This window comes from Mustela erminea, chromosome 10 (assembly GCF_009829155.1).
Source record: "Mustela erminea isolate mMusErm1 chromosome 10, mMusErm1.Pri, whole genome shotgun sequence".
Lineage (NCBI taxonomy): Eukaryota > Metazoa > Chordata > Mammalia > Carnivora > Mustelidae > Mustela > Mustela erminea.
Genome location: NC_045623.1, coordinates 64493539 through 64520785, shown reverse-complemented (window position 1 = coordinate 64520785; position 27247 = coordinate 64493539). Strand labels below are relative to the sequence as shown.

Sequence of the window (27247 nt, the reverse complement as noted above, 5' to 3'; positions counted from 1 at the left end):
AGAAGTGCCTGGCACACAGGTGCGTGTTGAAGGAGAAATTTCTAGCTTCCCCGTTCCTCTCGGCTGGGCAGGCATAGGGAGAGAAAGCAAGGGCCAGCGGCCATTCTCCCTGGAGCGCCCTCCACCCTCCTTCCTTTGATGTATAAAGGGCTCCCTTGGGAGCTCCCCAAGCACACATTATCTGGAGCACTGCTCCTTATCTGCCTTTGGGGGGCCCACTGCTCCTCCCTCCCCGACAAAACCCCTTTAGAATACAAAAGCTCTTTAGAAGGGTCCGAGACAGAGCAGAGGCAGAACCTCGCTGGGCAAACAGGCTTTCAGAGATGAAAGAGCAGCTCAGACAGCTATGGCAGTCCAATGGCCACCATATTTCCCATTGGAAGGATGGGGTAGTAATGTCCTGAGGTGAGGCTGGCCTATTCAAAGACCTTAGATCTTCCACAGTCCCCCTTCTTCCTACCACACACCGGAGACAACACATCCCTTGAACATTCTAGGATTCCAACTCCTTCATTAGTTGTGTTATGAGCTTTTATTTAAAAAGCACATTTAATACAAGTATAGTTTCGCAGATACAAGTTTTCACTTTGTATTCTACAAAAGTCTTCGAATATTATTCTCTTTACAAAATGGAACCTTACAAAAATACTGACACTTTAATGTTTTTATACAGTTTTCTCTAGTTGTAGTTATTTCTTTCATTGTAAAACAACGTCTACCACAGAACTACGGTATTTTAGTTGATATTAAAAAAAAATAACTCAATGCTTTTTTAAGCAGCTAATGTAAATAACACAGGTCGAGACACAGTTTATAATCATAGTGGATATAGCTAAAATTGTTTCAGAAATAATATCTTACATAGTTAACTTTTAATGTTTTATACATTATTTATATAATATTTATATATAAAAATCATAGCTTGCTAGGAGTTGAAATGAAAGGACGGCTTCTGTAGTAAGGCTGTGCGTGCGGTTGATCCATGTGGTTACACTTAGCCCTTTGAAAGGTCTGCATCCGTGATCGGAAAGCCTTTCTTCCTTCCTCCTTTCCTCCAAGGTTCAGTAGAAAGGATCCCTGTCTACTGCCTACAGCGAGGCCTTGCTTGGAAGGACACTTACGGATAGAGGATGAGAAAAACTCTACGGAGATTTAACCCATGTGTTCTGCCCAGCAGAACCTACCAAGAACTGCCCTAGAGATCAACCCCAAGACAATAGTGCTTTACACAGCTTAGCAAGAGCAGCACCCACAGAGACCCTCATCAGCTCCGAGATCTGGAAGGGTAGCCTCTCAGGCGTGAGACTGTCTGCTACTCTGGCTCATTCTGACTTCGAGTAGCCAAAAACTTGGTGGGTTTTTTCATTCTTGCCCCTTCACTCCCAGGTCTCTTGTGTGCATAAGGCTGCTTTCCATCAGCTGGAGGCAGAGCACACCTTGGCTCGCGTCTGGACCCTCCCGGGAAACCCTGGTGGGCACACAGCAAGGGCCTCGAGGGAGAAAGCAGTGACGGAAGCTAACTAACTATTATCCGAGGGCGTGCAGGTGCTGGGTGACTGGTGAACACAACAGCGGCCTCCAGTAGCCAACGGTCCCCCACGACAGCAGGACGTGGCAAAAGAAGACAAAGGAGGGCCAGCACCCTCGAGCTCTTCTGAAATTGTGCTATTTGCGAAATTCACTCATCCACAAAGAGTCTCCTAATCACTAACGTGAGGGGCTGTGGTTGCTGGCCTGTGGGCCAGGGGAGTGAGGGCTGAGGCCTCAGGGCTGGGAGCTAGGACTCAGGATCGAATCACCTGGCGTAGAAAACCTGGTCTTTCCTTAGATTTAACTTCCCAAACCGAAGTCACAGTATAGAAGAGAGTGGTGTGGACAGAGAGACACGAGAGAGGAGCCCCCCATGGCTATTTTCTTGATTCAGTGCTATTTCTGGCATTGTGTGCTACAGTGGGAATTTGAGCTTTTTCTCACAGGCCTGGGATTCCTTGGGTCGCAAGGGTGATCGGCAGACTCTACGCAAATCATTTTTAGTGTTTGTTCCAGAACAAGCCCGTGTTCACTAGAACATGAACACTTAAACCAATTGCACATCCAGGATTTCGGCACTTGGTGTTAATTTGCTGTTGTTTCCACATAGGTGAACGCTACCTATTTTGGAAGGCCACAAAGTAAGACTTTTTTTTTTCCTTTTTAAAATCGGTTGGGCAAAAAGTTTTTCCCTACATTCTACTGTCTGATGAGATTGAAGAGCAGCAAGAACTTGCTGTCAGCAGTCATTTCATAAAACAGCTCAGGAGGTGGGCAGCACCTACACCATGTTGTGGTGATTGTTCCTGTCAATAACGTCCACAGGTGAAAGGATTTCCTTCCGGAGAGCTGAGGGAGGCAGGGAGAGTGTCGTCTTGGTCTTGAAGAGGTCGGACACAAAGAAAACCTAGAAGCACAAAATCAGACATCCGAATCAGAAATCTGGGGTCTGGGGATAGGCAAAGGGAAGGTCACAGGAGCACAGACTTTAGGAAAAGGGGACCCCAAACCGTAGGACTTTGAATAAGTAAGGATCACATAAAGATCACATATATAATACATTGCAACTTGTGTTCTACAGCTAGAGAAACTGAAGCCCAGGGAAGGACAGTGACATGCCCCAGGTTGCACAGCTGTGGCAGGAGTAGAACTCAGTTCTCTGGACCCTCAGTCCACTGTTCCATATCTGAAACCCTATTTCCTTGATTTCTCAAGGCAAATAAATAGCGATGAAAAATAAGTTCCTAAACAAGGAAGCAAGTCGTAATTAGTCACGCTCATTAATCCATGATACTTTCCCTTTCCCCATAAAGAAATCTAGGGTGTGACCACAAGAGATCAGCCAACACGAATTCCTATCAGCAGGACTGGAGAAGGAAGCAGTTGTGACCATGTTTTCCTGAAAGCCCAGAGAGTTCAACAATTTGATGGGGGTGAAGGAGCTGGGGTTTTGTGGCTGAGGGAGAGTCAGCAACTAACCCGGGGGAGAGGTCAATGAAAACTCCTATCGCTCCTTCCCAACGTCCTTCCTCCTTGTGAACAAGACCTCACCCAGTCTTAGAATCACTGAGGAACATTCACTGAACAGCCAACATGTAGGGCTATGGGGATGGCTCCCATGTAGTTCCTGTCTCAATCAGCCAACAACGACAGATTCAAGAACTTGATGAGTTGGCAGAGTAAGAAAACTTTGTGCTTTGTATTAGATGGCAAAGTAAACATGTAGGCATCCATTTCAGCCACTCAGCAATAGGAGTTTCTATTGAATAAACCGTAAGAGGCAGTTATCAGTCACATCCTTTAATAGGAAACACATGGCTGGGTTTCAGAATGGAGACTAGAACACCCTTAACAATTTCCTTATGTCTAGCAGCTTTCTGGATTGAGATATCCTTGTCCTGCAGTGGGTCATGCACTCACTAATGGTGATGGTACTGTGACTTCAGACACAGCATAGGCTGGCAAGTGATGTTCTTAATTTAATAAGGTTTTGCCAACACCAAGGTTTGGAGCAGCCAAGGCCTGGCCATCGTAGGGACTTGGATCACCTGCTGAACCAATTTCCAAAATGTCCTTTCTGGAGAAATATAGCAATCAACAAAAGGGCTCCAAAAATCACAGCAAGAAACTGGCAATGATGGTTATTCAGGAGCTCAAGTGACTAGAAGACAAATGGGAAGCAGAGACTCACCAGCCATGAAAAAACTGTGACACCTTTTGCATTTTGTACCCAGGTCACAGATCACCTACTCAAACATTTGCAGTCCAAGAGCTACTCCATTTTACAAAGGAAAAAAATGAAGCCTTCTGTCCCTTTCCTTTCCAAGGAGGTATCAACAGTGAAAGAACTGAGAGAAAAGAAAGAAAAGATTTGGACCCAACCCTGATAGGAGGTTCTAGGCCCCCCCGGGATCCTTTATGCACATCTGGAGAAGAGGCTTTCAAGTGCTCCCGGGATAAGGAAATACTAAGGAACACAATTAAAGTTAAACGTGGAGACAATCAAACTTTCAACTCTTGGCTGACAGGTAAAGAGTCAGTGTCCCCAACTCTACCGGGAAACTACCCTCCCTTCCTCCTTAACTTTGTCTCTGAGGGTGTCTTCAATTAACCCCTCCATGGCTGGCTCCCAGCTGTACTTGATCCTGCCTAGCAGCTTGGCCTCACCAAATAAGATCTCTTACTGCTCCCCGTTTCTCAGAGATCTTTCTCCCAGCTTCACTCCACCTGCTGAAGACAAACACAGCAGGGGGCAGTCCGCCAACCCCCATCACCGTCTTCCCTTCAAGATTCTGACACCGCCTTCATCTACTGGCTCATTCCCAGTTTAATTTTCAGAGCTCGTATCTATTGCCTATTAAGGTTTCTGTTTCCCAGGTGCAAGATGGGGATAATATCGAGGTTCAAGGCAATAACGTACTCAAGGAGACCTAAACCTGAGTCTGGAATATAGTTCAATAAAAAAATATTCCTTTCGGGGCGCCTGGGTGGCTCAGTGGGTCGATCCTCTGCCTTCGGCTCAGGTCATGATCGCAGGGTCCTAGAATCAGGCCCCACATCAGGCTCTCTGCTCAGCAGGGAGCCTGCTTCCTCCTCTCTCTCTCTGTGCTTCTCTGCCTACTTGTGATCTCTGTCAAGTAAATAAATAAAATCTTTAAAAAAAAAAAAAAGTTCCTTTCTGTAATGTTCTGTAATGCTCTGGACCCCAAAGTAAAGACCTAACGGACCTCGAGTAAGTCAATCCCCTTATGTGACCTTGCTTGTCAGCCTTTCTCCCTAGATGGGAGGCCTCTTGGGGATGGAATCTGGGCCCTAATGATCCCACATCACCCATAACACTTAGCATTGGCCCTCCCCACATGAGGGGCTCAGTGTTTGTTGTTGAATTTCTAAACTCCTCTCTACTGGAAGTAAGCACTCTAGCCTTCCATCTTATGGGCACAGGCAAACGCCCCGGACTTGAGGGGAACCACGTGCTCATACTCTGCATGTACACAGCCGGGCAGTGGGATGAAAAGTTGAGTGAGGTCCGGCAGAATCCCCCTTTAAGCTGCATTTCGCTTTCAGCGTGGCTTGAGCTTACACAAACACTTTTTTGGGATCATGAAACACGACCGTGTCAGGACGTCAAAACAGGGCTCAGTCTTTCTAACGCTTGAACAGCGGAACACAAAAAGGACTAGCAGAAGTGAAAACTTCTCTCGGAGCAGTTCCATTTCCTGCAGAAGGTGATCTCCACCCAAAAAGAAAACCCAGAGGCCCAGGCCGAGAGGCAGCTATCTGATGTCTAGGGAACCGCTCTCAGCCCACAGCCCCGGTCCACAGATCTCTCTTTAGGAAAGAGCGCAGTAGGTAATAAACGACAGTGTCGGCAACCAGAAATCTACACCCTAAGCAGCAAAATCAGCTCTTGCTTACGCTGCCCGAAGCATTTACCTTCAATTCCATTTCTCTGATTCTTTGCATTTTATAAATTGCTTTTTCACACCGAACATCTGCTCTGTGCCAAGCCCTGAGATTAGAAAGACAAATACACATAAGAGTCCTTTGCCCTCCAAAAGCTCGCAGGGCAATGAGGGAGAGATCCCGGCAAACAGACAGATACAATGCAGTGTTAAAGATCATGACAGAGGGAACCCAGGGTGTTGAAGTCGTGCAGAGAACGTGGCATCTAACCCAGACTGAAGCGGACAGGAGGCGGCTTTACAAGGCTTCCCCTAAGGAAGGTGTATTTGAGCTGAGCTCGATAAGGATAAGAAGGAGTTAGCAGGTGGTGAATGCTGGGAATGTTGCTCCAGGCAGAGGAGCAACAGGAGAGGGGACAACACGTTCAGGAGCTACGAAGGAAGAAGCTCAGTCTGGCTTCGGCCAAGCAGTCAGTAAAGCTGAAGAGGAGAAAGCCAGGTCTCAAGGAGCCTCCCAGGACATGTTAAGGAACTCGGACCTTATCCTGGAGGGCCTCAGGAGCCACTGCGTAGGCGTCTACGGGGAAGAAGCATGGTGAGAAGACAGTAGCTGATAGGCAGAAGCAGTCAAAAAGGGCATGGGGAACCTGAAGGCAAAGGCACCAGGTAGGCCCTGCAGCACCTCGGGGAGGATAAGTCCACAGCATGGTTGTGGTACAGGCCAAGAAGACACAGTTTTCTGAGCCGTTGAGAATGGACTGCGGTCGATAGAGATGCTGTGTACCCATGTAGGTGGTTATGTCCGCAGGGGAGGTGGTACTTTCCTTTTGAGTTTTGCATTAACTCTAGAAATCTTTGCACTTGCTCCCACCAAACCTCTTAAGGTCTGGGTAACCACACCAGGGGAAGGAAGTGCCAGCTTTGCTTTCCTCAGCCTTTGAATATTCAAGGTCCCTCTTGCAGTATCTTGGGGAAGTGGTTCTGACCTTCTCCTGGCAGGCTATTCTGTGACCTAAGGGTGCAAGGTGACCTGATGGGACCCAAGCCATCAGGACGGTGGGCTCCTTCAACTGAGAGCAAGACTACATGCAAACAAGGCAATCCCAGGCAAGAAACGCCATTCACGGTTATGAGGGGGTAAGAAGCATACAGGGAGTCTCCTTGCCAGCGGTGGCTGTCTTTCCTAGACTACTGCATGCTTGCAACCAGCTCTGCCCACTAGAGCAAGACAGACTAGCCTTCAAACCCAGGCTCTGCCATTTTCAGTAAAATACCTAAATGAGAGACCCAGTACCCACCTCCAAGCGTTACTCTAAGGACATGTTATAACAAAAGGCCCAAGCATGACAACATGCCTGGGGCCCAGTAAGAAGTTAAAAAATGGGAGCCACTGTCACTGGCTTGTGTGTTCAGTGCCTATCCATACAATGTCACTTCTCCTCCCCCGCCCTCTGTGGGGGAAGGCAACAAACAAGAGAAGGCACTAGGAAAGAAGGAAAAGGAGAGAAAGAGGGAGAGAAGAATGAATCAGAATTATAAGCCAACAGGTAGAAGTCAAGCCAGAGGGGAAGACCATAGGCAGGTGGGAGTTTTCCAGAAGGCAGATAGAATCTGATTGCTAGGTCCTGTAATTTCTGAGGCTATTTTGGGGAATGAGTCAGCACAATCAAAAAGGAAGATGCTCTGTCGCTGGCACTTACTGGCTCCAAGAGACGCCAAACCCCCGGGAGCCCACACAGTCCAGCGCTGCTGGGGTACTGCCTGGCTGGAGCTCACCAAGAACCGAGGCAGCCAGGAACAAGCATCCTGGTCTACTGCCAGGTTTCCACTCCTGCTGCTGCGAATGGCCAGCTCAGCAGATGCGGAAGGTCATGTTGTTAAGAGTTGCTTATGGTGACAAAATTGTTCTTTACGTGTTCCTGGGGTCCTTGCGTGTGGCAACTTCTGAGAATGGTTAAGTCAACGCCTTGAAAAGAGCAATCACATCCTCAGACATTGAGGTTTTTAGAAGCCCCCCGCCCCCCAACCGCCGCCCAGGTGAGCTTAGATGCCAGCTCGGGGCAGATAAATAAAAAAGGAGAGGAATGCTGGAATCTTACAACCAGAAGAAAACGGCACGTTGTCCATTCTAGTATTTCTCAGAGTGTCATCCTCAGAGCCTTATTTCAGAATCAGCTGGCGGCCTCTTGAAAAAGCAGAGGCCTGGGCCCGCCGGCGACTTACCGGGAGTGTGGCCTGGAATAGGCATTCAGTGATTCTGGAGGTGTCTGCTACGCGGACTCCAGTGAGGAGAACCACCAGACACTGGGTACAGATGAACAGATGGGCTCAAACACGGCCTCTGCTACTGAGTGGCTGAACGTCTTCCACATCTTGCAACTGCTTTGAGAGCCGCTCCTTTATCTGCACACTGGATTTAGAGATACCTTCCCCAAGCTGCCCATATCTTCTCTTTGCTACACATGCAATTTTCAAAGACCTGCCATCTTAGCACTAGGCATAGGTTTTCAGGCATAATGCTGCAACAAATTTCCACTTTAGCCTATGACCTACTCAAACCCATGAACTACTCAGAGCCTAGCAACTATAGCCCTCAATAAATTTGAATCCACCCACATGTGAGGATAGAGACCATGTGCTGCTCCCCCCACTTTTTTTAAAAGATTTTATTTTTAAGGACTCTCTACACTCAACCTGGGGCTCAAACCTACAGCCCTGAGATCAAGAGTCCCAGGCTCCAATGACTGAGCCAGCCAGGCGCCCCTGCACTGCTCCTTTTGCCACATCCCCCATGCCTTGGCCCCTGGATTTCCTTTTGGCATCCTGCTCTATCATAACAAACAATCTCCTAGATTAAAGGAATCATTTTCTCTATAGGAGAAAGCCTTGGGACCTGGCTCACCCTCATACCCTAAGGGTAAGTGTTGTCTAAAGAAAAGCCATCCTGGGCAAGCCCTGTCTTTTGACTAAATGAGAGTGTCCCAATTGCAGTCATCACTTCTGACCTCAAAAAAAGGCCTCCACTCGCTTTTGGCACTGGGAACCTGCCAGCACCACTGTTGAATAATTTCCTGGTCTATCTGTGAGGGCACTTGACAGGGTGGAAAGAGTGTCTCGTTCAGAGTCAGACAGCAGGATCTGGTCCCCAAACTGCTCCTGCTGTGTCACCCAGGCCAAGCTACACTCTTGTCAGGGCTTGAATTTATCCAAAGCAAAGAATTTTGTGACTTCAGATGATGGATCTGCCCTGTACTTGAGTGCAAACATTATTTAAAAATTTACCTTCCCATAATTATTGTCAGGTTTCCATGGAAGAATTTATGTGAAAACACTTCCTATCCATCAAGGGTCATTCTAATGCTCCCTCGGTTACCATGATTCACGGCCATCCTTGCTACTGAGGGATGTGGAGGAAGTTAGTCCCACAAAAAGAAGGAGGGCTCGGAGCAGCAGAGAGAGGGTGGGGGCCATTGTGGAGGAGGAGAGTGATGGGTGGCTGCCTGGGGCCTTCTGGGAAGGCACTTCTAGGTTATGATGAAAGAGGGTTTCTGGGAAGGGGGAGCACCGGGCTGACAGCTCTGTTAGTGGGGTGCTAGTTCCAGCAGGAGCCAGCGCTCAGGAACACCGTACAAAAGGATGACAGAGGCTGGAAAGAGGCCGGGCCCTCACTCCCAGAAGTCCTACGTTTTGAAGCTTTCCAGGATCAGAAGACACACTGTAGTCTCACTGTTCTTTTCCATCCCTGTGTCTCTGAAACATTCCTCCTGTGTGAAATGCCTTTCCTTCTCTTTTGCAGCTCATAGAAAATGTCCCCTCGTCAAGGTTCCATCTCAAGGAATTCTTTCTAGCCTTCCACCACCCTCAGGAAGAACCAACTATCCCCTCTCATGTGTCCCCACAGTCCCTAGTAGATCAATGTTTTGCAAACTGCATGTCACAAGTTATTCGTAAGTTATAAAATCCACGGACTGCTTTTTAAAGGGTTGAATAAAAAAATACTAGAATGTCTCACACACAGTGAGGGTAAGTTTTATCTGGTGAAATGTTTCAGTTATATGCTGGTGCCTCTACTGGCTTATGATGGAAAACATTTTTCTTACCATGGATCACGGTCAAGTCTGGGGAAGCTCCTGCACGAGAGCTCTTTAAGGACCAACTCTTCTTAGCTCCAAATCTTAAAGACAAAATATAGTACCTTCCCCATGACACATTCCATCTGGGTTGCATGGGCCAAGCATGAGCATCTTTTATTCACTGAATCCTCAGTCCAAAGACTGTGGGAGGAGCTACCATCCCCATATCACACAAGGGGGAAAGGTGCCTGAGAGGAAGCGATGTGCCCAGTATGCCTAATTAGCAGATGGCTAGTGAGACTCCCCTCCTGGAGTCTCTGCATCATCATTCATCTCACCCATCTCAGCAGCTCAAGAGAAAGGGGAACTGAGATGGACACTACCAAGGGTGGAGGACAGATTCATCATCTTTTGGGGTCAACGTCTATCTCCACCTTTGCTTCCTTCTCTGTCCCATATCCACAGTCTTGGCACCCGTATCCACCCGAGAGTAGGGGCCCCTGGGAGGCGAGTAGGGGCCCCTGGGAGGTGAGGTCAGCCCAGTCTTTGCCTACTGGGCAAAGACCTAGACTTTTTGCTGGGTCAAAAAGAGACTCGCAAGGTCATTTCATCCATTGTCCTGTGCCCGGGCAGCAGTGGGATAAATCCAATGGGAATAGATGGGAATCTTCCCTTAGAGAAGGAGATCTCAGATTCCTGACACAGACCAAGCATGTTTAGAGTTCACAGTCTTAGTCCTGTGAGATAGGATTAGGAGGGCCAGGATCTGGTCCCAGCTCTGCCACTGTGTGTCCTTGGGCATGTCACGCCCTCTCTGCACCCATTTGCTCTTGAAGGGGTGTCACTACCGAGCTCTTCTTCACACTCCTGTTCTTGCTTGTCTGCTCTCCCAAGGTCACCTCACTGGAGGAGAGACAAAGAACACCCTCGCCCTTCCCTACATCCTGGAGGAAGACAGCAGCACACAAAAGAGCAACCGCTAGCCGAGCTACACCCCCAGGGAAGAGGAAAACCAGGAAAGACTCTGCTGTGTGTTTATGACATTCGACAGCAGCTGCTTCCTCTGCAGAGCCCACAGCAATGGCGGCCTGGCCCTGCCCTGACCCCTCCCAGGGCCCCGTAATTTGCCATCTGCAAGAGGGTCAGGGAGGAGGTGACCAGATAGGCAAGTTGTCACCAGACAGGAAATGAACTGATGTTTGTTGCCTCGTCTGAGTCCCTGGGTTACTCCAGGGGTGGGTCAGCTAAGCCCAGCTGTAGAGCTCCAATGTTGTTGGTAGGGATGACCGAGTGTGTGTTTGTGTGTGTGTGTGTGTGCGTGTGTGTGTAGATAGGCAGGAGGGGGACTATGAAGGTCAGTATGTGCCTGTGTTTGCATTGGCCTATCTGGTGTGTCTGAGCTTCTCAGTGCCTGTGAGAGAGAGAGAGAGAGGAGGGCCGTCTATGAGTCTGGGTCTTACCGGGTCTGTCCATGTGCCTCTGGATCTCTCGACCTTCGTCCATGTACATGAAGATGAACATCAGGGCACAGGCCCATCCAGCCCTACGTGCCCACGTTTCTGTTCAGTCTCTGACACCACAGAGGCTCTCTGTGACGAGTGCCATCATCTTTCCTCTTTGGAAAGGGTTTGAGTGAGCAATGGCGGGGAGGAAACTGAGTCAGCTCCTGCTTGACACGTGGTTTCTGTCTAGACACATGTGCTTGCTAGGATAGGGCTTAGTCTCCACAGACCTAGGTGAAAGTGCTTCGCTGTCACAACCTATTGCCCAAGGCTCTCCAGTGACTCAGCCAACATTCTAGGGTGATACCCTGTACCCACTGGGGACTTAGAGACATGTCCCCATCCACAAAGAGACGCCCCCCTTCACAGACACTGCAGGGAGACGGGTCCATCTGAGAAGGGAGGTCAAGCTTAGTTACTACAAAGTCAGCTATGCCTCTGAACTTCTGTGAAAGAAGGTCACAGAGGGGCCTGCAACATGCATTTGCCCAGATGAGGAAACAGGCTCCAAGGGGAAGTGTCTGGTCTGGGGTCAGAAGCTCATTTATGACTCATTCTTTAACCTCAGCTAATCGAGCATCTATGGTGCCCACCCCCCACTAAGCCTGAGGACAAATCCGCAGAAGGTGAAGCCATGGGTTCTGCTAATAAGACAGTGGTTGTCTAGCTGGGGAGACAGACATTTGGGCAGGCAACCACACAATAAAACCAGGCTGAAGGCCACAGAAGGAAAATCACACAAAGGGTCAAGGGAGCAGGAGGAGAAAGTCAGGCAATTCTGTCTTCAGGGAAGAGGGAGGAGAAGGTGTGGTAGACGAACAATGGTCCCTTGAAGATGTATGTGTCCTAATCCCCAGGACTGGCCATTACGTCACCTTCCATGGTCAAACAGGCTTTACGGATGCAATGAAATTAAAGACCTCAAGATGGGCAGATTCTCCCGGATTAACCAGGCAGACCCAGTGAGTCACAGAGCCATAAGAGGGAGGCAGAGAGTCGGAACCTCAGAAGATATGGTGATGGAAGCAGAGGCCAGAGAAAATGAAAGAAAGATCTGAAGAGGGAGGAAGGGGCCATTGGCTAAAGAATGCAGGCAGCCTCCAGAGGCTAGAAAAGTCAAAGAAACAAACTCTCCCTCGAGCCTCCAGAAGGAACACGGCCTGCCAATACCTTGACCGTAGTCCGGTGAGATCTATTTTGTAATTCCAAACTCAAGAATTGTAAGAAAGTGTTTTAAGCCACTGTAGTTTGAGGTAACTGTTGCAGCAACAACAGGAGAAACACAGAAGGTTCCACCAGCGATGGGGTGAAACCAGAGCCATGCTCTGCCGAAGGGGGGCCACCATCGAAGACGGGTGCTCAGGGGGTGGGAAATGGTGAGAAGTCTGGTGTGCTTGGAGGTGTGAGGGGTGCAGAGAGGAGGAGACCAGACCCTCCAGGCCCTTGGATCTCTCAGTGCCAGCTCTTGCTGGCCCTTGTCGACCGCCTACGGACAACCCTGGCTCCTCTATCTTCTCTCCGTGGTACTCAATCCTTCCTCATCTCTTTAGAGAGGACAATCATGGCTACATGGTAGGACGGCATTTTCAGAGGACTGAGGATGATCTGTGAAAAGGGCTTATCACGGGCGGCACACGGAGCTCTCAATCCGTGTTTGCGAATGTTACTTCTCTGTTAAGGTGATGGGGAATCCAGTGAAGCCCGGCTCCGTGACAGGGCAGAGGGAGAAAGGGATTTTGGGGTTTCTGGCACCCAGGCAGCGGCCTGGTACCATCCTGTGCTGCCTCCTCCGGGTATCCCTCACCAACCCCAGGAGACGCCCCATGCTCCGTGTTTCCACATCCATCAGTACAGCCACATTCAGAGAGGAGCGCTGGGCTTTTCCTGGGATTCACTGGGACAGCCAGCCTTGATTCTTGAGGGGGGGTTTCTGCCACAAGACACAAATAGAAGGGAGGCCACGGGCTTTGGCCTAGGCTGCAAACGCCATGCTGCACCACTCCAGGAGAGCACCTGAGGCACTGTACCACCTGTGGGGCCACAGCCTGCCACCTGTCCCCTCCTCCAGTGAACACAGGGTGCTCACAAGGCCTCTGGATTGCCCAGACCCCTCTCCAGCTCAGGCCAGGGTTGAACTTTGCTTGTCTTCCTCACACTCAAAGCCAGAACAACAGCTCTGGCGATGGGCAATCACCCACTGGCTTCCCTCCTCCAAGGTGAGCACTCTTGAGCTCTTGGGCTGACTAGGTACAGTGTATTCTTACCCTGGCCCCTCTGATGTCATCCATGAAGTGGATGGCTCAGCACTGAAATGCCAAGCCTGTCAGGACCACGAGCTCCTGAGTACCAGGCTGGATGTTAGGCATTTTGGAGAAAAATGATAAATAAGACCAAACCCCTGCCATCATGTGTTCCCAGCTAAGTAGGCAAAAGACAGGGAAAGATATTTATCATTCCTTTCCAAACGTCCTTACAATGTCAAACAGGCTCTTAAACTCAAAGCGATGGTAAGGACCTGGGTGGCTTAGTTCTCTGAGCATCTGACTTCAGCTCAGGTCATAAACCCAGGGTCCTGGTACACATCAGCCCCACAGTGGGCTGCCTACTCAGCGGGGAATCTGCTTCTCCCTCACCCTCTACCACTCCCCTTGCTTGTGCTCACTCTCTCTCTTTCTCTCTCTCAAATAAATAAACTCTTAAAACAAACAAAACAAAACACCTTGAAGCAATGACCAGAGCCTGGGTGGCTCAGTCAGTTGAGCATCTGCCTTCGGCTCAGATCATGATCCCAGGGTCCCGGGCTCGAGTCCCACATTGGGCTCCTTGCTCAGCAGGGAACCTGCTTCTCCATCTCCCTCTCCTGCTCCCCCTGCTTGTGTTCTGTGTCAAATAAATAAACAAAATCCTTTAAAAATAAATAAATAAATAAACCCGAAGCAACGGCCAGATCAGCCCAAAGGGTAGGGAAGGGCCCTGTGGCTCCTGAAGCAGGTGTCTATGCTGTTCTGCCTCAGGTTACCTCTGGCTGCCCTTCAGCTCCAGTGACCATCCTCCCTTGCCCAGTGGACATGGCCAAGGTCTAGAGTCAGGGGTCTTGTGGGGGCAGCCATCGACCCGTTCTGACCTTGGACAACTTGGCTCATCTCTCCGAGGGGCTTTACAATCACTACTACCAAATTCCTATCCTGTGCTACAGTCAGCCAGAGCCAAAGAGGATAAAAGTCAGACCCGTCACTTCCCTCCTTGAAAAAAAAAAAAAAAAACCCTGGTCCTTCCGGACGCATCTCACTGCCCATGGAGAGTGCAACGGGATATGCAAGAGGACAGCAAGGAAGGAACACCAGCACCTTTTTAAATTGGGGGTGCAGGAGACTGGAACTAAGGCAGCCGAGCACGGAGAAGGAAACGCAGCAGCAGGCCGTCCGCCTGCTGAGAGCACAGTTCAGAAGGGCCCAGTCAGCAAAGGGTGACCCTTCCCTGCAAACACCCGACCCCTGTTGTCCCTGCCCATTAAAATGCCAGTGACAGCTGTTCTCATTAACAGTTTGCTCCCACAATTTCTCTCCCCTTAGCCTTGACTCAAAAAAAAAAGAAAACGAAGAAGAAAGTAATGAATAAAACCATTGAAACAGGCGGTCCCTCGGCACGCAGCTTAGATGCGACTTTCTGTGTGTCTGCGTGGTGCCCACTCCGGTAGCCCCGGGACCCTGCCCCCTCCCTCCCTTCCCGCTGCACCCCGCAGTGGCCCCTCTACCCCAGGCATCCTGTGGGTGTCTCTGTGAGGCCCCCTGCTACATTCTAACTCCTGTCCTGGGCCAGCAGTGCAAGCAACGAGACTGGGGTTTCCTTTAGAGCAAGAGTCCTGCCTTACTCATCCCTCTGCCTTCAAGAAAATGTCCCTTGTAGTGTTCGCAAGGAAGACAGCCACCCAGTGATCCTTACTTTTTGTTGATTAAAAAACACGTTTACTTATTCTGAGCTAGATTCCCTAGGAGGTGCTGGTGAAGGCAGGGAGAGCAACATGTATGTGTCACCTATGGTCCCTGTGTCCGGGCAACCTGACAGTCTCAAGGGAGACACACATCAGCAACATCAGCACAGGGGAACAGACACCAGCAGAGGAGACTGGGAGAGGCTATCGTCGGGAGACACAGGGCTGCAGCCAGGCTCATAAAGGAGGAAAGGAGGAAAGGCCGGGGGCTCGTCTAGATCTCTGGATTGTTCATGAGTCCTACAGTGGGTAGGGCAAGGGTGATACAAACAACACAACCCACATGCGTGGTGCCTAAACACCCAGCCATTACTGTGCCCTGGGCTTCCCACGGGCCTGGCGTGAGCTCCCCTGAGTGCGTGAGCCCGGGAAGGCATGGGGTCAGAGCAGGTGCTCCTGGCATTTACTGAATAAGCCCCACAAGATTTCGCAGGTGAGAAAAACAGATTCTTGGGGAGACGGAGGCATACGGAAGTGAGTTGCCTCATGCTGCACTCACCGAGTCAGGGGTGAAGTGTGAGCAAAGGGTAACCTGGTCACCTGGGGCAAACGAGAACCTGGTCCATCCCAAGGCCATTCTCTAGGCTCTTCTCTTGGTGGACAAGGCCCTTCAGGCTAGCCAGGGTAGGGCTCGGCCTTGACCAAACCCCTCTTCTCTAGCCAACACCAAGTTTAGACTTTAACCAAGTCACCCTAAGGTCACAGTGGGAAGGGGAGAAGTTTCCAAGAAGCTGAGTTCTAGTGAATTTTAAGTGTCTACCAAAGCAGCACGTGAGCACCAAATGAGTCAGGGACCCAGACTCTGCTAGTCACTTGACATGTGACCTGGGGCAAGTTTCTTCCCCCCTCAAACCCTAAATGTTTTCATCAGTAAAGTCAGCAAGGTGGACATAAGATCTCTTTCAGTTGCAACATTTTATGAGCCGTGGTTAGAGAGAAGAGGACTTTTAGATTCTGCCGAAGGAAAACTCACAGGCTGGAAGGAAACAGAAAGTACCGTCCTTTTACTGAAGGGGTCCTGGGGTGAGGGGACCCTTGATACACCATGCAGAGAAAAGAATTGAGAGCTTGCTAGTTTTGGTCACCGGGCTGGAAACATGGAACAAGCAAGCCATCCGGGGCTTTGCTTGTGGACCGAGAATAAGATGCTACTCACTATGCAGCAGGCCACCAGGGCTCCTTGAGCAAATCCCGCCAGCACATCACTGGGATGGTGCTTGTGGTCAGACACACGTGACAGTCCCGTGTAAAAGGCCATCATGATCAGGGTGAACTGCAGGAGGGGCCGGAGCAGGCGGGCCCCTCGCCAAGTGAAGCGGGCCTGCAGGTACAGCTGGAGAGGAGAAAGAAAAGGAACAGACACTAAGTGCATTAGAACACCAGGTCGAGACCCATTCTGTTTCCACTCAGTGGAACCATCTAGACCTTTGGTGACATGGTATGCAGAGAGCATTCGACCTGGATATGACTTCAAGTTACTCAAACCTGGAGCCTTAGTCCCCATACAAAAACAAAAAATACAAAAAATGAGAAGAGCCAAAGAATGCCCTAGAGCCCACTGCCTGGCACATTCTAGACACTTCATGAACATGTGTTCCCTTTCATCTTCTTCATGGTTAAACTAATGAAAGCACAGTAATGAGGAGGAGTACAGGTCTCTCTTCTGCAATCCGTGACAACTCATGCACTGCATTTGTGTGTTTCCCTGGACACTAGCATTGTGCTGTCTGTATACTACTTGTTGCTTAGGACCATCTTGGAAAGAAATGCAGGACTGACAGAGGAGGTTCTTGTGACAGTCAAAAAGGGATGTTTCTACTTCAACAGAAAGCACCTCTACCAAAGAACAAGTTTCTAAGTCACCACTCCCAGCTATGGATTTTTGAGTTCGAATATAAGGAAACACATAAAGCAAGCAGACAATGCCAGAGAGCTTTCACACAGAGGCTGACAGACACTGGGCTGGGTGGAGTAGGAGAGTAACCTGAAGAAAAATGGAAGAAAAAAAACCACCTCTGGCCGAAGCAAAGAAGTTGAAATGACGTCAACTGAGCATTGTCCCTCAGAGTTATCTTGCTACAGTTTCCGTTCTAACCTCTGGGCACAATCTACTTCCCAGGTTCCTGTGGGAACTTGGGAAATGAGGGGGAAAAGGCAACTGGACAAGGGGAACTTCCGACGACAAATCAAAGGCAGTCACTGGGGGAGACCAGGAGAAAGGGGAAGAGAGCGGAGGGGAGGAGCCGATGGCCCCAAGATAGACCTGGGACAGCGGCAGCGGTTGGGCTCAGCCCTTCCTGAGACAAAGGGACACCTTCCCTCTGGCGGACAGGAAGGAGCTAGCCAGTGGCTGGACTTGAGTAGAAAGACAAGTGGAAGTTTCCGGAGCCACCCTTGCCAGTGAGGGAAGACTGCCGAGCTCTGAATTCTCAACTACCGGGAAGACAGTTTCAAAACCCAGGCCTACACAACAGCCCACAACTTTGTAATCATGATGAAAGTCTACAAATGCTTTCTTGGGCAATCTAAGAATAACAAATGAAAAAATAATAATAAAGAATGCACTGAGGTTAGCTGCTAAACAAGCAATAAAGATCGACAGTATCTTGTATGTAAAATATAACCAGTTAAAAATCTAAAAAGAAGAGGTAAAATCCTCACAGCAGCCAAGGTGATTTGATAAACAGTAATCACACTACCACGAACCACACAGGACCCTTTCTGAAGTAAGGGACATAAAGGACATGTTGAATAGACAGCTAGAATTTTTATTTATAAATACTCAGTTTGTAAGCTCATAAAGTTGATAGGTAAATCCCATCCGAATCCTAGGGACATCCTAAAAAGACTGGAGAAAAAGACTTGAAAGAAACTCCGCTAGGAATAACTTAAAAGCCCCAAATCATACAACTAGCCAGTAAAGAAACACAAATAAGCCCGGGACTCCAACAGATGCTAAGGACACAGAAATGGGAGGCCGTAATTCCTGCCCTCCAGAGCATTCATTCGTTGGGGGAATCCACGAACATGAGCAAGGGCACTTACAGGCTTCCTAGGAATTACGAAGGAAATTCAGAAACCAAGGTCAGTTACTAAGGGGAAGGGGCACTTGGTTTAAGTCCTAAAGATGCATCTGTGTTTGCTAGGAGTTGAGGGGACACCGGGGAGGGGTGTGTATCTAGGCAGAGCAACCGCTTAGAAGCCAGAGTTCTGGAGAACCTCACAGCTTTCGGTATAGCTAAACAGGGTGTACAGGGTGGGGATGGGGGGACTGATGAGCCACAGAGCTACAAAGGCAAAGAGGAGTGCTCAGGAAGGGTATGGATATCACACTAAAGAACCCAACTTTTATTTAGTAGGTCAGTCTTTCCCAAACCATCCTCCGTGGAATACTAAGAGTCTTTTAACAAGATGGTAAATGCTCCATAGGAAATCTTTACTTTCATTACCAACAACACTTACTGACGTTTACAGGATAGCTACCTGCTGAATCACAATTGGGAAATGTTATTATAAGCAAATGGTGAAAAATTACATGATTTTAAGCCATCAGTACCATAACAAATAACCTGCAGGTCAAAGGCCACTCCCTCGATTGTGCAGAAATGAGCCAGCAGTGGATTCTGTAATGGAGAATCAAAAAAGATCCTTTCCTTCAAGGAGTGGGGATGGGATGACACTGGTGTAGCTCCCACTTCACACAAGTCTCAGGGCCAAAAAGCAACCATCCCGGGCGCCTGGGTGGCTCAGTGGGTTAAGCCTCTGCCCTCGGCTCCAGTCATGATCCTGTGGTCCTGGGATTGCGCCCCGCAATGGCCTCTCTGCTCGGCTGGGAGCCTGCTTCCTCCTCCCCCTCTGTCTGCCTCTCTACCTACTTGTGATCTCTGTCTGTCAAATAAGTAAACAAAATCTTAAAAAAAAAAAAAAACCTCAACCATCCGTTTGCCAGGTTGGGGACAGAAAGAACGCCAGGTGCTCATCAGAAAAATCTCACTGAGCCTTTGGTTTTCTCACAAATAAAATAATCTGCAGATCCTCAGAAAATGCTCATTTAAAATCCTCCAACTCCTCCCCGCCCCTCTGTGAAGAGGTTAGGTCATGGACCTTGGCAGTCAGGGTGGGGCAGAGGAAGGGTGGGTTTCCCGACCGGACATGGCACACATCTCCCCTTCCACTGACTCAGATACTTAAGGCTGGAGCTTAAGGAAAGAAAATAAATAAATAAATACAGGAGAGGAACTTGGGAGAGAGGAAGAGACCCGTCATCAGAAGAGCTTCAGGAAAGGAGTGCTTATGAATGAGAAAGGAGAGGGGCCATGGGAAAAGAATGTCTTGGGGAAGCAGTCAGATGTGGAACAGCCAGACCCACACTGAAGCTTGCTCCTCGCTACAGTTAGTAACAAACACATCGATCCCGGCTCAGGGTCTCAGGATTGACCTCGGCTGGTGTCTGCAACTGGGGCTTCAGGGCAAAGCAGAGCAGCAAGAAGAGGGTAAATCTGGGGGTGAAATGGCCCCAATGCTACCACTTCCTAAGTGGGTGGTCCCTCAACTTCTCATCTGAGAAAGAGGTACAAGAGAGTCTCCCTCTCCAGGTTGTCAGGATCAACGGGACTCCCAGGACCGGGCACTCGAGGGGCTCTTCAGAAATCTTACCACCCTTTGCCTTGGTGAATGAGATTTACTCAATGGCTGTGGTTGATTTCACCAAAACAAATAGATTACTAAAGCAAAAGATTGGGTGATGACCCTCCACGTGGTGCCTACTTCTCATCTGAGAAGATGGCCACAATGGGCTTTGAGGTTGACCAAAGGATCGGGTAAGTCCTTCTGTGCCCCACCAATCCTACTGCTAAATGGATTGGCTTTTGCTGGTTCATAGCCCAGTTCTCATGAGGCTCTCCATACTAGAGGCCTGGGCCTCACCATGACCAGAGAGAACTTTCTGGAGCACCCTCCTGCCTTGGAAACCTGCGCCAGGGGCAGGACAAGGAGCAAGCAACTGCATTCGTTCCCATTTCACCAGAGCAAGTCACACTCCGGACCACAATGATACTATGGCCCATGTCCCAGATCAAATAGTAAGGAGACTTGCTTGGACTCAGAATTTCTGCAGGGGCTTCTGGGAAGTCCTAGGCATCCTGCAAAAGGGTGTTTAGGAAAATGGTAAGCAGAACTGGACAAAACCAGATAGGCTGAATTGCCGTGACCTCTCACAGAGGTCAAGACTTATCTGTCTTTACTTCCCCAGCAGCCTGAAGGTCTCTGGGCTGGAGGAATCCACTTCTAAGCACCTGTGTGAGTGACATCGCAGAAAAGGTTCTGATTTGCAATCAGAGCAAAACTAAATTTGAATCTTTTCTCTGTTCCATGCCACCTGCAGGACCCTAAACAAGCCACTGTCCTCTGAAGTTCTGCTTCCTCTTATGTAATGAGATTCACTCATTTAAAAAACAAACACCTGTCGAGAAAGGACACAGCTATTCTGCTCAAAACTGTGAAAAGACAGCCAACACGAATAAAGTTAAGCTCCCTTCCTGAAAAAAAAAAAAAGGTTAAAATTAAAAAATGAAATCTTGTTCTTGTACTAAGATTTTTCTTCCAATTGCTAAAATAAAATGCTGACTGTAGACAGGAAGGTTACAACAGAAAGCTGTATGCCCTGCCCACGATCCCCCATCCCCAAAATGATGTATGTGAAAGTCCCGAGCACAGAGAACTCACTCCATAAATGGAGTTCTCTCCTCTTTCCTAGTCCTAGCTTCAAAACTGGGGTCCTGTGGAATTCCAACAAAACCTCTTTAGAGAGGTCTGGCTGAACTCACGCAGGCTCCTCTGGTCTGAACCAGCAGAGTCAGATGTGGGGTGAGTCACACTGGGTTCTTGCTAAGTCATTTGTGTTTCATTACATGATTTGCATACTGGCGAAACAGGTCCGTACTGTCCTCTCACTTCATTTCCATTGCTCTTGGGACTGCTCCGCTCAGAGCGAAAAGGAGGCTTTGTCCTTCCTTCTGTCCCTGCCTGCTCTCTTCCTGGAAGTCTGTCCAGATCCCTGACACCCACAGGGAGAAACTTTCTCCCTTCTCTCATCTCCACCACAGCTCACGCTTGGCTCTGGTTCATGTGCCTGGTGACTTGTCTACGTGGGGCAGAGCTGGAATTTCTCTGTGGGAAGCTATTCAACAGCCTTCAGGACAAAAGAAGAATTTTTAGTGGGCCTTTCTCCTCCTTCAAGAGGGAATCAGCTCTTGCTTCCTGTCACGATCACAGGGAGAAAAAGAAACTACCAGTGTGTTGAGCCCTGTTCCAGACATTGTTCCAGACGCTTCACATGACCTTCCCTGCAATTATCATGGCCATCCTACGGGGTAGACACATTTTGCCTATTTTACAGATGAAGAGATCAAGCCCAAAAGGCCACGTCACTTGCTCAAGTGACATGATGCAGGATTTACACTGAGTAAGATGTGTCTTTTTCTAAGTCTAAGCTCTAATCACAGAAGGTGGCTTCCTTAGCAAGGCATTAGAGGAAATTTGGGCTCTGCACAGCAAGTATTAGCTTTTTGTACTGGACTTCTGTCTAAGGAAAAAAGCAATGTGAGGGGACCATGGGGCTGTTGGGGGCTAAAGGACAGTCTATAGTGCATATCTGGAAACACATGCTCCTGAAATTCACCTGTCACATACTTTTATAAGGCCCACGTCTAAAATCCAAGTGTAGCTTTTCTAATAGTGAGAGTATTAGAATCTCTGCCCTGATTATCAACTAGAGAACCTGTGAACTGTGCAGTCAGTGTCCCTCCTAGTGGAGTGAGCAGCCCCCTCCTCAGGCCCCGTGCCTCAGTCCACCCGAGTCAGAGACCCCCTCTCCACCTGCTCTGAGACTATTTACTTTTCAGACTTTCCACACCAAACAGGAGGTCATTTGGTGTCCCCAGGTGCTCACACAAGGTCTGGCTCAGAAAGTGCCAGATGGATAGGTGGACAGATGGACTGACGGATGGGTAGATGAATGATGGATGGATATAGGCAGGGGAAAGACAAGGGAAAACATCTGTATCTGACATTGCGGTTTATTCTCTGTAGAACCACAATTTTCTCCCTGCAAGGGATTTCACCAGACACTCCCAGGTTCCGTGGGCATGTCTCGTGGGCATACCAGACCCCACCGCCCCAGGATTCTAAACATGCTGAACAAAACCTCAATGACTAACAACCACAGGCCAGGGAACATGGCTGTCAGAGGACAGACACTTCCCTGTTTCCTTGGTATCCGACAAGCCCTTTGACACATAAACAGTTCCCACGGGCACCCCAGTAAAGAGTCAATATGTCAACGGTTTGGCAAAGAGGCGACAAAGGCCTTTCCTACATCACCCAAGTCCTTTCCCAGCGATCAGTTCAGGGATGAGGGAATGAACACAGTTCTAACCGGAATGGGAAAGAGCACAGCTTGGGGATATCCAAGGCCCGCGATGAAGTCATTCATTCATTCATTCATTCACTCATCAAATATTCACTGCATACCTAGCTAAGGGTCAGACCCTGTTTGGAGCAGTGAGATACAGTGGGGAATCAAGAGACAAAAACGTCCCCCTCATGAAGCTGACACTTTCTGGTAGAGAAATGAATACTGACGTCAGAGGCTGAGAAATGGGTGGGGGGAGAGGGAAATGAGGCTGCAAAGGGAGTTAGGGAGTGCTGCAGGAGGGGCCAGGGAAGGCTTCTGACACAGCACCCTGAAGAAGGCAAGAGGGCATGGCGCCCGTTCAGAGAGGGAGGCGTGGTGGCAAAGGAAAGGCCTCGCCACCAGCTTACTGCTGCCTGGTGGAGCTGCAGGAGGAGGGGCTGGGGCAGCTGGTCCTGAAAGCCCCCCTCAGCTCTCAATGCACCCTCCACCCCCTTCACCCCGGCCACCATAGCCGAACTGAACTGAAAACCTACAGCTTGCAAAGCGCCACCCTCCTCTTCCCCCGCGCGCAGGCAGTTCTTCCGATCCGTCCATCTTCACCCCACGGGCAGCCTTCCCCAGCTTCCACCACCTGCCACTCCAGGTTGGCCTGGGCGCCATGACTCTAAGTTTCCGTAAGAACCTACACCTGCCCCTATCCCCACCCCGCACAATGTACCAAGCTGCTGTCATCGTCTACTTGCTCCTTGAGACTAGACTGAACTCCCTAAGGCCTGTGCCCATGACTTACCAATGTCTATGTCCCCACCCCTAGCATGCTACTGGGTCTATCAGTCACCCCCTAAACATGGGCTGATGTGCCGAATGCTGAAGCCACGTTGAGCTCCTTGAGGGCTGGGCCCAGGTCTGATCCATGTTAGTAGCCCTGGGAGGTAACAGAGGGCCTGAGACAACACAAGCAACACCAGGTAGGCCCACAGATTGGGTTCTGCGCGGGTGTTGGCATCTTATCCAGAAAGCCAAGTCATCCTTGACCCCTGACCGTGGAGGCACAGGGCTGGTCCAGATGTGGCTCTCTGAGGCTTTGGCCGGACTCAGGGTTAGAAAAGCATCACGTACACTTATATATGCTGTGGGTTTTTCTTATTAGAATCTGCATTAATCACTAACATGCCTTAACCTTGTCTCAAAGCTTCCATGCCCAGAGATAATTTGGTGTTTGGGGCATGGTTTTTCCAAGCTAACCATTTTACAAATCAAAGCCTAACGTGGAGGGTCCTTCAGAGCCATGGGAGGCTTCGGAGGGCAGCTGCTGCCCACAGGCCTGGGATAGGGGTGGCTGGTGCTTCCCATCCCCCGACCTCCCTTTGAACACCGAAGTAACAAGGGCATAGGTTTTTCCCTGAGGGCTTCCCATCTTTTCCTGTAGCGCTGGGGGTAGTTCAAACTTCTTTCAAATAGAACCACAGAGATTGAGAAACAAGTAGATACTATCTAATTCCACTCTTTATGGAGAAAGCAGGGTCTAGAGATGAAGTGTGGCAACAGCCTTTCAAAAGAGACGTGACTATCTCCACTTAACAGAGGAGTACATTGAGGCACGAAAGCTAAGCTAACAACCCAGGTTCCAGAGCTAGTCAGGAGGTGGCGGAATCATCTGGGTCTGCCAGACCTTGAGGGAAAACACCATCCATGCTACACCCAACTGGTTCAAAGGTGATTTTCCCCAACGCCCCAGAGAAGCCGCGCTGGGGAAGGCCAGGGTTGCCTCTGCCCACCTCCACTTCCTGAAGCTCCACAGAGCAGCACTGGGGGTGGGTGGTGGGGGGCTGCTCGGAGGGCAGCATTTCCCACAGACCCTGACCCACAGCAACGGTGTTCTCGAAAGCTCTGCACACCGGACATTCAGAGGGTTGAGATTTCTGTGTAGCGTCCTGTAGAAACGCACCTGACAAAGAGGACCGTCCTCCTTGGAATTTAGCCTCAGGGGTTCTTTCAGGGCAAGATAATCGTAGAGCTAAAAATAAGAGCCCTGGGTTTATATGTTGTATATATGGGGATCCGTGAGTTGTGCATGTCACAATGTGTGCAGTGGTGTGTGCATGGCTGCATGCGTGTGTGTGCAGTGAGACACGAGGGCGATGGAGGCTAAGGTGGCTCTTCTCTTCCTCCCTCCCTCTTCCCTGCCTCGGAATCCCCTCCTTCTTTCCAGAAACATAAAAGCACTATAATTTTTTTCCTCCCCCAAAGATGCAAACAAACAAACATTCGGTATGAATCCACCCTCACTCCTCACCCCTGTGGAGGAGGTTTCTGGCTGTAATCATAGCTGGTGGGAGGTGGTCATGGGGAGTGGGGGCGGTGGGGCACAGCTCCTCCATTAAAATAGATCTGAAGAAAGGCAGGTTGCTGAAATGGAAGTTAGAGTGGGGAGATTATACTCTTTTTCTTTTATTTTCTAAAAGATTTTATTTATTTGACACAGAGATAGAGAGAGAGCATAAGCAGGGGGGAGCAGCAGGCAGGGGAAAAGCAGACTCCCAGCTGAGCAAGGAGCTCAATGCAGGGCTTGATCCCAGGGCCCCAGGATCATGACCTGAGCCGGAGGCAGACACTTAACCAACTGTGCCAGATGAACACCTGGCAAACTTTTGTTCTTTAAGGTGATCCTGGTGGGGTTGTTTTTGTGTTCTGAAGAGCAGTACCATGAAAACAACAGACTGTGATCCTGCTGTCGACGAGAAAAGCCTTCAAATCCACTTTCACCCTTTTATAGGAGATAGAAATTTTATTACTAAAACTCTTAAGATTCGGGTTGATTGGTGGGTTTCCAGCTAAGAACGAGGTAATCAAAATGCATCTCATCGAGTTACTGAGAGAACCGAATGCCGTCTTGTGAGCTTGCCCCAGTGTCCAGCACACAGAAGGCACCAGCAATGTGTCAGCACCTTTATCTTTTCAGTGGCTGTAGAGCACACAGTGCACAGGGTTGGTTTCAAAATTACTCAGCATTTTTCTCTTGGGAAAAATAAGAAGGAATAGGAGAAAAATGAACATAGACCCACTCGTCCAAGCACCTTTGCAAACACTGAAATTACATTTGTAAAATTGTTTCCAGACCGGAGTAAAGTATAAAAAAAAAAGAAATAGGAAACTAAATATCTTCGCTACATTAGCTTTCTAAAAGCAGAGCAAAAGCAAAACAACAACAACAAACGAAGAAGGGAGGGGAGCACAATTCGTGAATAAATAAAATCCACGTTTGAGGTTTTCCTAGGCTGGGGCCCACCTTTCAGCTCTGTATCCCAGGTAATGGGAAGCCCGAAGGCCTCTGGGCTTGGAAAGGATGGCGAGGGAAAACAAAACAAAACAAAACAAAACCCTTCTGCTAGTTTTTCCAAATCCTAATTATGTTTTGTAAGTAAGACAAAATCAAAACGCTCTTTCTGCAAACAGCTTATGCTCCCCTGAGCTACGTCTGACCTCTCAGCGCCTTCTTGCTCTTCATCAAAGGGGCCGAAAGCAGGAAGTGCCTTGGCACAGGGACCTCATTCAAGGGGAGAGGAGAGGCAGGGGACCGCATGTAACTCACAAAGAGAAACAGACCAGCCGCTGTCTGGGCAGCAGCTGGAGACGAGCCCTTGGCCTGCCCTGTCCCAGCGCCTCTAGGAAATCAGAGCAGACGTGGCCATGGGAAAGGCAACACGGGGGGGTCAGATCATGGCCCCACCACCAGCTGAGGGACCCCCCCCCAACACACTGCTTAGCCTCCCTGGGGCTTGGTCTCTGGATCCCAGCAGCAGGGATACCCATGTCATGCCTCACTGTGTTATTATGAGATCACGTGTGCTCAGGGAGGCAGAATTATACTGTCACATGTGAAATCACTCTCCATTGCCAGATAATTTTGAAAGCCTTTCCCTCTGCAGGGGATGGAGGAGGGTTGGCATGGCGAACACCACAAGGAATTTTATGACAGAGCTTAGATGTGAGCAACAGTGCTAGTGCCTGTGTGAATGCTGACCATTCACTTGAATTCTCTGAGCCTTACTTAATAATCCGTTCCCACAAAAGAGATAATACTACTTCTAATCTAGGGTACCTGGAAGGGTCAGCTGAGTTAAAGGGATGTTCAGAAAACAGTTTTGTTACATTAAAATGTGATACACGTGTCTTCGTCACCTTTTAAATTCAAAATGGGTGCACAGTCCTTATCAAAGAGCCATGATAAGTATTAGTTTTATTTGAAAAATGGGAAACATCTAGAAAGTAAAACAACTTCTAATGATGCCATGGCAGAGCTCAAAACAGAACCTCACTTTTCTAGCTAACTTCTCTTTCAAGGATTTCACAATGACAGCTCTCCCTAACCATCCCGAGGGCTCTCTGCTCCGGAGAGATGTGAGCTGCAGCGAGGCCCTGCACTGCAGTGGAATCAGAAGGAAGGTACTTACCACCAAATACAGCATAGTGTACATGGAGAAGGAGGCGTGGCCAGAGAAGAAGGACTTCCTGCAAGAGCAAGAGAGGGGCATGAGGGGGCCATATTCACACCCTGACACGTTTGCCTGTCTGTCTTCCCTCCCTAGACTGTGACCTTAACAGCAGCACTATCTTGTTTGGTTTTGTATCCTTGGTAGTGCTTTGGATACATTGTCTAGAACCTAGCAGGCACCCACGGATGTGTGAGCAAGTGGATGGATGGATGATGGATGGACTTACCAGTGTTCTACCATAATTGCTATTTATCAATATATCTAAAAAATTTGACCCTGAGTTCCTTAAGAATGGGGACTGTGCCTTATACACCCCTTGAAACCGAAGCCCAGCCC

The 27247-nt window shown here is 49.2% G+C and overlaps 1 protein-coding gene across 1 annotated transcript in view; it reads right to left on the bottom strand.

Annotated features, from left to right (window-relative positions):
• Positions 1-513: 513 nt before the first annotated feature.
• PLPP3 (phospholipid phosphatase 3) overlaps positions 514-27247 on the bottom strand; it is an 82563-nt gene continuing 55829 nt past the window's right edge. Inside the window, exons 4-6 of the mRNA XM_032303685.1 lie at positions 26870-26927; positions 16158-16334; positions 514-2437 (exon numbers count right to left, since the gene is read on the bottom strand). Coding sequence (XP_032159576.1) covers positions 2312-2437; positions 16158-16334; positions 26870-26927 — 361 coding nt within the window. The 3' untranslated portion in view covers positions 514-2311. The remainder of the gene's footprint in view (positions 2438-16157; positions 16335-26869; positions 26928-27247) is intronic.